This window comes from Choloepus didactylus, chromosome 4 (genome assembly GCF_015220235.1).
Source record: "Choloepus didactylus isolate mChoDid1 chromosome 4, mChoDid1.pri, whole genome shotgun sequence".
Lineage (NCBI taxonomy): Eukaryota > Metazoa > Chordata > Mammalia > Pilosa > Megalonychidae > Choloepus > Choloepus didactylus.
Genome location: NC_051310.1, coordinates 95,112,550 through 95,127,852, shown reverse-complemented (window position 1 = coordinate 95,127,852; position 15,303 = coordinate 95,112,550). Strand labels below are relative to the sequence as shown.

At 34.3% G+C, this 15,303-nt stretch overlaps 1 protein-coding gene across 1 annotated transcript in view; it reads left to right on the top strand.

The window, feature by feature from the left end:
- The window catches only part of BTBD1 (BTB domain containing 1), a 67,966-nt gene extending 53,867 nt beyond the window's left edge, over positions 1-14,099 (top strand). The window contains exons 5-8 of the mRNA XM_037833176.1: positions 2,528-2,720; positions 7,094-7,181; positions 11,649-11,795; positions 12,293-14,099. Coding sequence (XP_037689104.1) covers positions 2,528-2,720; positions 7,094-7,181; positions 11,649-11,795; positions 12,293-12,451 — 587 coding nt within the window. The 3' untranslated portion in view covers positions 12,452-14,099. The remainder of the gene's footprint in view (positions 1-2,527; positions 2,721-7,093; positions 7,182-11,648; positions 11,796-12,292) is intronic.
- Positions 14,100-15,303: the final 1,204 nt, after the last annotated feature.

Here is a 15,303-nt window from a genome sequence, read left to right as displayed (position 1 = left end):
GTCTATGTTTGGAATTTTTGATCAGTAGTCTGAGTTTTCAATCAGAGCTGCAACTGCATTTCTCCCTCCTGGTTCCTAGCACTGATGGCCCCTCCCCCCACGGGACTGAGCCTAGCAGGGAGGGACGCGGGTCCCCTGGCCACGAGAACTTACAGATTTCACTGATCTTGGCTGTTCCATGCATTCATGAGTGTTGTATGAAGTATGCCCAAAGTCATATTGCTCTGTGGTGTCCAGTCCAGGCAGTTCCTGGCTTTCTACCTGCTGCCCTGGAGGAGTAACTAAAACCTACACTTCACCACTCCTCCTTCTTGCCTCCACAATCACAGTTATTTTTAAAATCCATTTCTGATATCTCTTAATATCTGAATCACCTGAAATCTGTTAACTGATTTTCTTGACTTTAAGACATTTGGTAATGCCTGACAAATATGTTTTGCCTCCTGGACATTGTGTGTGAAAAAGTATAAGGCTCTAAATGATGTTATTCTCAACTAGAAAAGATTACATTTTCTTTTGGTAGGCAAATAGAATAAAGGGCAGATTACCTAGATTATCTAGATTCAATCAAGGATTATAGGGTTTAGCCCTTCAGGGTCTCAGCTGAAATCCTGAGGGATATATCAGGGTTTCTTCTTGGTTTGCCCTGAACTCCATTTTTTTTTCCTCTCCAGCAGTGTAAGATTCCTGAAATCTCTGCTTAACTCTAAATTTAGTCTCTTAGCAGCTGCATTCCAGTTGGTTTCTTGGCTTCTTACCTTGCTAGTACGTAGTTTAGGAATCGGCAAATACCTCAAGAAGAAATTGTGTACGAAATGTTGGTCTTATTCCCTTTTTTGTGAGATCATTCTGTGAATTTGAAATCCAGTTTACGTCTCCTTAAGGCAGTGAGGACTACCACAGCTTTTGGTAGCCAGTTTCTGTGTGGCATTTATCCCCTGTGAAGCCAATCAGCAAGTATCCAAAGAGGAAAAAGTGATAGATGTAAGGCTTTATTTCAATACATTTCCCTTCTCAGGTACTTGCTGCCTTAGTTGATCTCTTGTAAATTGAAATAGCTATTTTATGTATTTCACCTATAATTGTTCTCAGAAATAGGCTATCCCATTATACTGACTTCTTAATATTTTTATGACATCAAATGATGTTTCTTCCTTTGCTTTTATATATGGAAAACACTGTTTACCCTATGTTATCTCTGTATTGTGCTTTTTTAAAATGCTTTTAAGTTCCCTTTATTTTCTCTATTTTCTGTTTCTGTTTTGCTATTTGCTTTGCTTTGAGTGTGTTTGTTTTGTATTTTTTTTTTTTAGTTCTCCATTTTAAAATACATTTTTTAGGTGTAATCTATGAGTACATATCAGAGAATATTGATATGATGTGAAGACTTCTTTTTTTCAACTCAGGAATTTTTCTCTAAATATAGTCGTGAGTTATTGCATCATCCTATTTCTTACTATTGGTTCTTCAGGAACACTAGTTACCTGTATGTTGGTCTCTGCTTTTTATCTGTATTTTAATGACTTTCAGCATTTTAATCCTTTTGTCTTATTCTTTGTCATTCTGAGAAAGCTATTTGTTTTCATCTCTATCTCCTTTTTGATTTCATGCAGTTTCACAGTTTCAATTCTGTTCTTTTTGGCTAAAATGAAAATTTTAAGTGTGTAATTTTATTTTTCCTTTGTTATAATCTTTACTTATCCAGAGGTTACAAACATTGAACCTTGGGTCTGTTCTAACAGGTTGACGTATTTTGCTTGATCTATATGCTAAGTTTAAAACTTCAATGTAATGCTTAAATTTCAGGGGGATTTACATTAAAATCTGAATTTATGACTTCTTAAACCAAACTTCTAGTGTTTTGCAGTCTCTTTATTCATGTTGTTTTTAGTGGCGTTGGAAGGGGTTGCCTGGCATCTGTAATGAAGAACAGCATTTATTCCTGGATAAGTTTAAGCTGTTTGGAGTGGTTCTCTTCTCAGAAACAATGAATGGGAAAACTATAGCATATATAAAATACTGCTTCTACAGCTCTTCCACTCTTAGCTCCTGCCCTCTGCTAATTTCTGTACCCTAGAAGTAAAGACCTATTCCCTATCTATTTCTACCTCTAGGTATATTCCGTTCTTTGGAATTAAAGCTTCAGACAGGTATTAGATGGAAGAATGAAGAAGGATCACAATAGCTCTGGCTGCTGTTGCAAGCATTTCTTCACTATAGAGAGTGACTCTTATGAGGGGTGAACAAAAAATCTGTACCAAGAGGGAGAGAATAGATGGAAAAATCCAGAGATCTTTGTGTCATCTTAGGGTTTCATCTCAGTTTTGATTTATTAATGATTTTTACACTTAATTTTTATTAGGTTAACCTCACATGGGTTTATTGAAACTTTAAAATTATATATGCTAAGATTTTTCTAACTCATTTTTACTTTGCAGATTTGAATTTACATTATTAAGTGGAGTATTACAAAACTAGTAATTGAAATCAAATTACTTTATTGAGGTTTATACTCTTATATCTACAGGTCCTGCTCAATCTGGAATTTTGTCAGATCGTGAAGTGGTAAATCTCTTTCTTCATTTTACTGTCAATCCTAAACCCAGAGTTGATTACATTGACCGACCAAGATGCTGCCTCAGAGGAAAGGAATGCAGCATCAATAGGTTTCAGCAAGTAGAGAGCCGTTGGGGTTACAGTGGAACGAGTGACCGAATCAGGTAACTCATAAAGTGGACCTGGGTGTGGGAGTGGGTGCAATAGTTAGTGTTGGCCTTTATTCTCAGATTATAGGAGATAATGAACCAATGTTTTATTTTATAACTTGTTTAATACATTTCCAAATTAATACAAGAATTCAGTGACGTTTCCTGGTCTCCTCACTGAATTATGAGTGAGAGGGCCCTCTTAAGAATCAAGTAAAGAAAGAAACAATTGGGTTGGGCCTTGTGTTACAGGAATTATGTTTGGTTGTCCACTGCTGGTGCGCTGAGTTCTAGACCTCAGTTGATCAAACACTATTTTTATAGGCTTAGGGCTAAGATTTAATACCTTATTAGTTTAGTGTAAGATCTTCACATAGACATTGCTGAAATATATCTCAGCATACATTTATGAAGTCTTCAAATGAGAAAAAATTCAAGAATTTTGAATGATGTATGCATATAATCCTGTTCAAATTTATCATTACTGTGTTTCTTTAAGTGAACTGTCAAAAGGCCAGTTTTCATAAAACATGCCTTTGGATTTTCAATTATTTACTGGTACTTTAGAATAAAACTAGAAATTAATAAGAAGTTTGTTAAAAAATTGAACTCCTTAGGGTAAAACTGTATTATATATTGGGTTAAAATGGAAATTTAAAAATGCATTTGTGGACTATTTAGATATCATTCACAATGAGAATTCAATATATATAAATTTATGGGAGGAGGCCAAAAATGCAAACACACAAAAAGTAATAATTTAATTGCTTTTATTAAACAAATCAGAGTGGAAATAAATGACTTAAGCATTCAACTCAAGTAGTTAGAAAATGAATAGCAAAAGAACAATGAGAAAGGAGAAAAGAAATAAGGAAATGTAGAAATTAATAAATGAAAATGGTAGAATTGATAAATCCATAAGCCAGTTCCTTAAAAAGACCAATAAAATAAATAAACCTATGGCAAAGGGAAAAAAGAAAATATATTCATGTTACAATTAAAAATGGGAATATAATCTTATACCAAGGAGATCTTTTTTTAAATTCTGGATTTACTCTGTGCTAATAAATTGAACATCTTGATGGAATGGATCATTTGATAGGCAAATATAAATTATCAAAATTGACTGAAGAAGGCGGCCTGAATAGACCAATAACCATGGAAGAAATTAAAAGTTATCAAAGAACTATCCCTTTATACGGTTGTTTTTATAGGTGAGTTTTGTCAAACTTCAAGGAACAGATCATTTCCTTGAGCATTAAAATAATAAAATACTTCTCAGTTAATTATTGAAGGAAGCATGACCCTCACACAGAAATATGAGAAGACAAAAAAAAATTCTAAATAACCTCACCTTTTTTAGATGTGGAAATTCTAAGTAAAATATCATATACCAAATCTAGGAGTACCCTAGAAGAATAATAATACTGTATGGACAAATAGTGTTTATTTGGAGATTGAACGAAAGAATGACTCAATACTAGGAAATGGATTAATATAATTACAGCAGATCAAAGGAGAAAAACAGTTTGATTATTTCAATAGATACTAAAAAGGTTTTTGATAAAATTTCATCTTTATGCCAGATACAACTATTAATTGACTAGGTGTAGAAGAATACTTCTTTAACATGATAGACTGTTTTTTTTAGCAGTGTTCTTGTAATTCTGACTAATGTAGTCATACAGAACAAAGAAATTAGAGGCTTCTGCATTGGAAAGGAAGAAGCCTTTTCATTATTTGCAGATGGCATTATCTATCTTAGTAAGTCGCAACTCCAGCAAACTCATTTCTTCCTATTTTATAGTAAATATTTCCCTCTTTATTAACCTGAAATAAAATTCATAGATAGTAAGCTTTACACATTTTTTTTTAAATCAGTATAATGGCCTTGTTGCAATGTAAAAGAGAAATAAATGTAACTGATAAAATAATACGTATTTCGATATATAGATGCTCAAGAGGACCACACTAACTGACATTCTGACGTGGTCAGATGCAGTACATATATGTATCAGCACAATGAGACAGCTACAATTGCAGAGGACGTGTGTGTTGTATTAATATCACAAATAACATGAGCAGCATTGCTACAGATCATGTCATTTTCTTTAAATGTTGAATAACCCTTAATAAAGTTCCAAATAAAACAAAGTATAATATTTCCTCTTGGACAAGTCAGTAATATTAAAATTGCACTAAAAAATCTTTGGTTTCTAAATGAAATGCAATTAGGTTCAAGGCTTATATTTATAAACATGTTTCTCACGTGAATTCTGGCAGGATACTTGAAAGCAGGGTTCTTTGTTATGGGCGATTGTCCTAAGCATTGCAGGAGAGCTAGTGTCCCTGCCTTCCTGCCAGTAGTGGCCTAAATCTCTGTGACAACAGAGCATGCCTCCAAGGGGCAGAACTCCTTTTGATAACAGCTTGTCGACCTTAATTAATCTAAGAATCAGCTAAAAATACAATATTAAAGCCAATAGGAGAGATTAGTGGCTGCTTATAAAATATATATGCAAGACTTAATGCTGTTTCTGTTTGTCATCACAATTCATTTGCTCTATTGAGTAAAAACATACACCATTCACAGTAGTAACAAATAACATAAATACTAAGATTAAGCCCAAAAGAAATATACCGTATAATACCTTTATGAAGAACTGAAATACATTGATATCAAATTTTAATAAAGACCGCATCTTTCCAAATTAACCTATGTATCTTACGCAATTCTTTTCAAAAGTCGGATTTTTTTTTTGGTAGGGGAAGTAGTTTGACAAACTGAATTCATCTGGAAGAGTAACCATTTCTCTCTTAAAAAGAGTCATATAGCTATAATAAGTTAGTGTTGTTTGCAACAGTCAGTAAATTCAGTAACCAACCTAAATGTAAATGAACAGGATTATGATAAAGAAAGGATTAACCGCTGGGAAATTAAATAGAATTACTTCCTTACTGATATTATATACCAGTATTCATATAAATTAAAATATTAAAAGTAATCATTACTTTTTAATATGAAAACAACAGGTTTATGAAAGTATGTATATCTTGATACGATTTTTAAAATAATACATACATGTTCATAGAAAAAGGTCTGAAAAGCAAACGCATCAAAGGATTAACAGAAGTTATCTCTATATGGTGGATTTATGGATACTTTAAAATTTCCTCCTATGTTTTCTAATTTTCTTTACAGAGAATATTTTGCTTTTTATAGTAAGAAAAAAACTGTATTCTAAATAATACATTTTTTTCATGTTAAGGTGGTCTCGTCCTTGCTGGGAGTTTAGTGTAGTTGTTAAGAGTGTGGATGGGCTTTCGATCCAGGCAGACTTGGACCTGTGTCCCAGCTCTGCCACACTTTTTGATCTAGGCAAGTTATTTAATTTCTCTAAGCCTCAGTTTCTTCAGCTACAAAAACTTAGGATAATAAAAATAGGAATGTGTTGCCTCCTTTATAGGGCTGTTACAATGATTAAAGGAAATAATTCACGTAAAGAACTTAAGCTTAGTGCCTGGCACATTAGGAAGACCTCATAAGTGGTGGTGGTGTGGCAGTAGTAATAGTAGTCACTGAAGTTGTTGAAAATGTTGAGAATCACTGCTTTACATTACAGATTATCTATGATTTTATAATATTTCCATGCCTTTTGTAATTAATGTCAGTTTTTGTACCTTTATAAAATGGGGTAAGGTGGACAAATATTTCTTACCTGTTACGTACAAACTGAACTTTCCAAATGTTCTGGTATGAAATCCTCATCCTGACCCACCTGTGTAAACTAGTGCCTCTCTCCACCCCTCCACCACCAATATTCTGTTACAGCAGCTTGCTTCCTTCGCTGTTCTTGTCACAATTTAAAATTATTTGTTTCTTTGTTTACTTGTTTATTATCAGTGTCTCCACTAGGCTGTAAGATTAGTACAGATAGAAAATGTCTTACTTGTTGACCATTATTTCCTCAGTGCCAAGTCCAGAACCTAAATATGATAGGCCCTCAGTTAGTATTTATTGAACTAATGAACTGTTGTAGTTTCAACTTCTCTGTTCATGAAGGAGCTATGCATACTTATTTGGAAGAGTTCATTATTGAAATCACCAGAACAAAAGTGGGTATTTAGGTTAAATAAATTCCTTTGGCCCCCACAAATGGTGGAGTACAGAAAACACATTGTAATTAAGTTCCTGTTAAGTAAAAATTTATTTCTAGCTTTAAAAAGACAGTTATTGTAAGCAAAGATTGACATTTCCAAAAATATCTAATTTATAAAAGCAAAGTTAGATGATCTAAATAACACTTATGAAAATTATGAACACTTTGAAAAATATGAATGCTTATTAAACTATTTATGCTGTTTTATATTTGGCTTTGTTCTTTCAGGTTTACGGTTAATAGAAGAATTTCTGTAGTTGGATTTGGTTTATATGGATCTATTCATGGTCCCACAGATTATCAAGTGAATATACAGGTATACTTTTTTTCCTTCACTATATAGCAAACATAATTTTACAATAAGATACTATTTTGACAAAATCCAGATTTCAATATAATTGTCAGAGGAAGCAAATAGAAGTGTTTAAGCCTAGAGAGTTTTACCTGGGCAATGTCAGCCTGATAGTTGATCTAAAAATTAGCAATTTCAGAAAATTGGGGCCCATTAGAAAAGCATTAGCTTACAAGGAGCTTTCCTTTGCCCAGGAAGCCCCTCTATTAGCACTTCCCAGTGTGCATTGAGTGTCTTGGAACACCCACCTGCTTTTTCCCTGGTCCTTTGAATACCCTACTGCCTCATCCTTTAGGTCTACTCCAGCTTGGTTGTTTCAAACATGGCATTATTGCCTAGTGTCTGGAAGAAAGGAATTATCTTTCTCCTCTTCCACTAAACCAGTGTTCTCCACGCTTTTGATTGCGTGACCCAGTTAATGAAATTATTTGCAAAAACACATCTACGTTGCATTTTTATTTTCAAATATATATATGCAGTGCTGTTCTATTTATATAAATTAAAACATACACAAAAAATAGAAATACAAAAAGGAAGTAAGCGTTATAAACTTTCATCAACAGAAAAATATTAATATATTTTTAATATTTTAATATTTAAAATTTCAGTGAACTTTGAAACACATCATTAGTTTTCAAGATTTTATACCTTGTGACACAAGAGTTCAAAGGTCTGGTTCGATGACCAGTTGAAAAAGATATCAAAAAAGGTACCTCACAAAGGACACCTTGGTCCAAATGGAAGAATTGCATTATTGGCTGTGCTAATGGAATCACTATGCTCATTTTCTAATCCCATGCCCAACGTTTATAGTGAAATTCAGTCGATAAGTTTACATTGCTCCTCATGTCTCTTGGCTCTTACAAGCTAATTAGAAAGTGTTAAATTTTTAATATTTTAATAAATAGGTTCAAAACCCACTGAAATTATTTATTTGAAAGGTTCTTTTTTTTTTTTTTTTTTTTTTCCAGAAAACCCCCAGCAAATCTATGAGTGGTATAAAAACTTTTCATGGTCACTCCCTACTGCACTTCGTATGCTTTATGAAGTGTTGTAGAGAACCTCTCCAGTAGGTCCCATAAACCACTTAAGCAGCCTGTATGGTCTGCCAGCCTGGGAAGGAGTGAGGCTGCACTGTCAGCCTCTTTCAGTTGTGGAAACCCCCTTCCTTCATATACCTTATGCATATCTAAAACTTCAGACTCCCTGCACACAAACCATGGGAGGGCATCAAGGTTAATAGTCATATAAAAGTGATTAAATATAAATACTATAAACAAAATAGGACCAGAAGTTCTCTTTTCTTTCTTCCCCCAGATATTCTGATATTCTAACATTTATTCCTTTGTATTGGAGGTCACAAACTCAAATGCCTACCAGTGAGTTGGCAGGTAATTTTAATTGGGGAAAGCGGGCCTGGTATAAGAGACAGTAGGGATGGGAGAGGATTGTGGAGAAATTCAACATTTAAAGGGGCAGCCACTTCTTAGCTTCTGCCAGTAGTTGCAACATGAAAATAAGGTCCCAAGGATGCCAGAGCTTCTAATTTTTCATAAGAAGTCAGAAATCTGGATTTTTATATGACGCCTTCCCATTTTCCATTTTTAAATGTAATAATAATTCAAAATTCAAAATAATTGAATTCAAAATAGTTCAAAATCTTTAGAAACATGAGCACTGTGAAGGCCAAACAAAGCCAATTTGAAGCTAAATATTATGGTCACCAGTTTACAACCTTTGCTTTAACTCTTCAGTAAAGGCCCAATCCTGTCAGGAAATTCCTTTCAATTTTAGGTATCCTCCAACCAGCAGATATGGTCCCTGACTGATCTCTTCTCTTACATCTTGTAATTTACTCTGTTGATATATTTGTTTTTATTTGATTATACTCTTCTCTCCTGTTTGTCTTTTACTGTAAGTTGCCAGAGGGTAAGAAACCTCTCTGATACATACTTCTAGGCATTCACTATACGACTGTGTATTCTTTGTACATCGGTCTTCTCTTCTCCCTCTCCACCACTAGTGACTGTGACAGTTTTGCTTTGTGTGACCCTTTAAGGATTGTGGCAATTTAGAATATTCCTCAGTCTTGCAATATATCAGGTACATTCTGTAGAATGTTAAAAGGAGAAATAGGTTATTCTGATAACAACTGCTGAGAGAAAGTAGTTCTCATTGACCCTTTAAAGATGCATGTCAATGTAGGTAGCGAGAATAATGTTAACCTGAAATTGCTATTTTTCAATTCCTATAAATCAGCATATTTTAAACAGGAGTGTATGTTAGAAATACCTAGAATGCTTTTTCATATTGTACCTCCTGGGGCTTTACCGCCAGAGATAGGGGCATAGAAAGATAAATCTGTGTAGTTTAAGTAGCAGGTGTGGGCATAATAGAGATGGCATTTTGCTGTGAATATTAGTCTTGATTCATGTGCTTGTTTTGTGGAGAGCCACTTTACTCGGTACCCAAAAGGAGAGCCATGGACTGGCTGCTTAAAACACAGCTTTGGATTGATTCAGAGTATTAGATGAAAGCTCCAAAGTACTGTATTATATAGCAAGGAAGATGCATTGTTGGTTTGGAAGATTTTGAGAGCACTAATCAACCTACATCCACTACCAGTAGCTCCATGGACCCTTTAATTTTTAGAAGAGCTTCACCTTACTTCACCCTTCACTTGGCTCCTCCAGGATAAAAGAGTTGCCAACTCTCCCAGTTACATCAGGGCAGGTGCCATTTGTCCACGGTCTATTAATGTGAAATCATTAGAGAAACTTCTCCTGAAATGTAACCAGGACAAAAGATGGTAAACTCCTGGGACTATAACAGGTTGTTTTATTTAAGGTGCTCTTATTCTACCTCACCTTTTCTGATATCCCATGGGACAGCAACATTGAGGGACAGCATGTCTGTAAAGTGGATTAATGATATTAGCTGAGAGCAGTGTTGAAAATACATCCATGTGCTAATAGTGATACCACAATGCAGTTTTTTAATGCTTTGGCATTGTCAAGGGACTTTCATCTACATTTTATAAGAGATAAAATTAGATAGTTAAGTGAATGAGCTTTAAAGACAGATGGACCTGGGTTTGAATCTTAGCTCTCCCACTTCAAGCTGTGACTGTGGGCAAGTTATGTGGCCTCAGTTTCCTTATCTACTATGACACTAGTAGTACCTGCCTTACAGTTTTGTGAGGACTGAATAAGCTGATACACGTTAAGTGTTTGACATCATTGCTGACTTTTATAATTTGATTCTCCACAACTGCCTTAAGTGGAAGGCAAAGCAAAGATTTTTTTTCCAAATTAGAAGATAATAAAACTGAGGCTCGGAGAAGTGAAGTGATTTACTCTAGGTCACATTGTCACAACCAAATCCTATGCTTACTGCTTTATTCCAGGGTACCATCATGCCATTTTTTTAAAAACTTTTTACTGACCTATGGTATATATATAAAAAAAAGTACACATATTTTTAAGTAATACAGCTCTGTTTTCACACTGAGCACACTTGTGTAATCAGCAACCAGATCAAGGAACAGGATATTACCAGCACTCCAGAAGGCCCCTCATGCCCTTTTCCAGACAGTATCCCTGCAGAATCAACCACTACCCTGACCTCTAACGACATAGATTGGTTTTGCTTTGTTTTACTATCACTATTTTTATTTAATGTATGCAGAAAGGAAGGTTTATAAATCTCTCTGCCTCTGCGCATGCAGACCATTCTCTTATAACCTGGTAAGCTCTGACTTTAGCTTTAAAAACTCTCCTCTGGAATCTTCCCTCTTCCCACTACCCCATGACAAAAACAAAAAAAAAAGTTCCTCTGTTCAGCCTCTTCATCTTGTGTACATCTCTCTTAATGCAAGAACTGTACAGAATCATTGTTGTTCACGCGTCTTCTCTAGTGACTGGAAGCTCCTTATGAGCATCCCTCAGTGCCCAGCAACAGTGCCCAAATTGAAAACACAAAGCTTTTACATGTTGAATATTCACATCCTGAATAATACATTTAAGGTAATTTTAATTTCAATAAATAACATTTTGACATAGGAAATTTCCTAGCAACGAGACATAGGCTAGCCAAGAATAAAGGCTCATTTCCCTCAGGTATCTAAAATGCACACATTCTAAAAAAACAGTTCCCAAACCATAACTTTTTTCTGGAAGCTCCTCTTCCCTGCAGCAAGTGCACAAGTTATCTGAAATCTTCCCCATCCTTACTATGATAAATGATAAACAGCCATTTTGCCAAATGATGGCAAGTGTTTAAAGCCATCTTTGATGGTTTGAGATAAGTAGAGAAAAATTACAGCACAGGGATTTAGTAGTCTACTCTGCTATTTCTAAGTGTCTTGGTCTTCTCTATGAAACTTTGTTTTGATTGGTTTAACAAGTGTAACTTCTTTTTAAAATATTACAGATTATTGAATATGAAAAAAAACAAACTTTGGGACAAAATGATACTGGATTTAGTTGCGATGGGACCTCTAATACATTCAGGGTCATGTTCAAAGAACCGATAGAGATCCTGCCCAATGTGTGCTACACAGCCTGCGCAACACTGAAAGTAAGAGTCCTTCAGAATGCTCCAGATGGTGAACTTGAGGGGCTCATGTTCTGCTCTTCACTGTTACAGAAAGCATGTCTTAGACAGAAACTGGAAGTCACTGACAGTAGAGCTTTTCAGAAAGAGTGGGGAAAAGGAAGCTGGGAACCAAAATATTCCACTGCTTTGAGAAAATAAGTGTCTCTCAGCACAGCTCTGTTACTACAAGAAATAATTTTATGAAGAAGTAGCCCATTGTTTAAGTAGGAGAGTGAATGTTTTATAAAATATAGTTACTTTCTTGCCTTTTCACTGTTCTCTGATAGCTGAGCTCTATATTCAGTATTTAATCATTAATTAGCTTTTTAGCAAAAACTTCAATTTTCATTAAATAACAGCATAAAATTGTATACAAGAGCTATATTGAAATTTAACAGATCATTAATTAATTAAAACACCACATTAAATTGAGTGCTTATTAAATGAAGATTACTAATGAACTTTTTGTTCTCATTTAGGGTCCAGATTCCCACTATGGCACAAAAGGATTGAAGAAAGTAGTGCATGAAACACCTACTGCTAGCAAGACTGTTTTTTTCTTTTTTAGTTCTCCTGGCAATAATAATGGCACATCAATAGAAGATGGACAAATACCAGAAATAATATTTTATACATAATTTAGCATTAGGATACATCTTGGCTAAATAGAACCATACCTTCTAGTCTCAAAGACATAAATAACTGGTCACAAAAAATAGTTTGAGTGTTATGAATATTTATCATTTTAAGAAACATTTTAGTTTCTTAGAGGAAATAGAAAAATGTTGACTTACTCTGCATGATTTAAAGGCAGATTTTCCATTTTCTTATATCCTGAGATGAAACGAGAACTGGATTTAATTTTTAAAAACAAAAAGCAGCTATTTCAATGTTCTCTTGCATAATTTCATAGATCAACTGATTCGTGATCTTTTGATAGTTTTATAAGTGAAAGATTCACATATATAGCTGCTTTGTTCTGGTTTAAAGTATTTCGAAGGTTAGATGAGGTGAGATGGGTCACTTCCTACAGAATTCATATGAACTCAAATAACTAATGCCAGAGAATTAAGAAAACTGACTTTTTATATTTGGAGTTTGGAAATATTGAACAAATGTGAAGAAATAATCTGGTTGTTAGCATTTGAAATAGAGCTAAAAATAGGCCTAATAAACAACTAAGAAAACTTTCAGTGCATTTACAGAAAAGGATATTTTGTAATAGTATAGTAATCTGTTAAACAGTACAGTTTTAAAATACAAATGGAGTTTGTATAAATTCACAATAATGTGATATAAACAGGATCTAAAGGATAGTCTAAGACTGGATTCTTTATCACTAAACTGCATCACTGTACCTGTCTATCTGTATGGGGCTGCTGCTGGTAACTCCCGAGATTGAGATATTGGTGATGATGATGGTGGTGGTAAGTGGGTATACAAACATCAGTTCAACCTTGTGGTGATAATCTTAACAAAAAGAAACAGAATAAAATATTAACATATTTCTAACAATTTTGACATTTTAAAGATACCCAACAGAATCACTCTTGAAAAGTATGCTTTCTGTCACATACACAATTCTGTCCAAGAATTAAAATGTTGAATGTTTATGGCATCATTAATATCACTAGTGCAACTGTATTAGGAGATAAGTAAATCTGGCAGAATGACATTTATACTTTTTTATAAAGCAAATTATTTTATATAAATGAAATAACATCGCTTTTTTCCCTTGAAATGATTACCTTATGAAAACCTTAAGTGTCATTAAGTTTAAGGTATATCCCATAGTCGTGGAAGATGTTTAAAACTCAAAATTCTTTTAAGTATCTACTTAAAGAGAATTTTTTTCTAAATAATAGTAATTAGGATATTTTAAAAAATTTCATCCTAAGTAATATTTCATTTTATTTCACCTTATTTTCAAGAAGGTAGTGAAATGTGTGGATAGCAGGTGTCTCTTGAAATTGTTAAAGAAAAGGGATACTTTTCTATCTCTGGTACCAGTGATCTTATGGATATAAACCTCAGTTAACTGGAATAGCTGTCGAACTTGTGGTTCTGATTAACTGAAGATTAACCAGCAAACACTCTGTAGCAACCAGTATGGAAGACACGTCTGCCAGTGAGTATGGTGTACCAGAGATAAGTTAATTTTTTTGACATTTGAGACATTTCAAATGCCTCAAATATGATATACTGAACAACAATGACTGTAACTTAGTGTAGCCATAGAGGATACGCTGGGACAGCCCCTGGAGGTATTTTTTTTTTTTTTTTTAATAAATATCTATTATCCTTTTATTTTTTTGTCATTTGTTTTTTTCCTGATAAAAGTTGGATGTAAGACACCATTTTGGAAAAAGGATTGTAATTAATTGAGGTTTAACTTTATTTTTTAATATATGGAAGTAATTGAACACAAAGTAAGAATGCCTTGTTGCTGCCTAAAATAGTACATAGGGGCCGCAGCAAAAACTGTTGCCAACTGTTCCTTGATCAGGTTTTTGTGTTCTCAGGTTTTCTCCCCATTCTGATTTCAGGAGGTGAGAGAATGAAGACTGTTGTTATTATTTACTGTGTTATGTGTGATGACCATGTCACAATTGGCTTGTTATTAATAATAGCTACCTCAGTAACTACCAGGCACTGGATTGAGTACTTTACAAACATTCTCATTTGTTTACCACATCAGTATGATGTACTATTACAATGCTCCCTTCACAGTTGAAGAAATTCTTGTTTTAAAAGGTCAAGTGATGGGAAATGGAATTTAAACCCAGGTCTACTCCCAAGCTGCAAAGTGGAGAGAATACTGTTTTGCTGGGTCCAAACCTAACATTTATGTCACCATTCTCAAACTTTATATTAAGATCCAAAAAGATACTTGGCTAATCTGTATCCATTTTCTATTTTAAGAAAGTTTGATTATTCCAGTATCTAGACAACAAATTGAAATTGATTGTATTACCAAAGAGTTCTTTCTTTTGGGTCCATGTCAGTATTACCTATAGTTTTAAAGAAAAAAACTTGCCTATAGGGAATACACAAGCTTGTAGAACATTAAGAGAGATCCATGTCATCAAAGGCAGTATGTCAGATGCAGTATGTTGAACACATATTGCTCCACTTTCCTCTCTATTCCCTTCTTCTTCAAACCACTTTTTTCTTTTCCTTCTCTGTTCTAGTCATTCAGATTCAAAGCTGGGAGTTGTCCCCTGAGCTACACAGCTCATTCGGTCTTTGTACATTTTAAAAATCCCTTCTCCTTTATCTCTGTTGGGAAAGCTAGGACAAGATGGAGGTTTGTTTTTTTGTTTTGTTTTGTTTTGTTTTTTGGAACTCTACGAAATACTGAAGGAAGATGAAAACAGAATAAAATGAGGACTAGCAAAACCATTTATAATTGGTTTTCTGCATTTGGATCATAGCCCCTGTTCCTTCCCCTCACCATTGGACAGTCTTCCCACTTGGCCTCGCCTCTTCC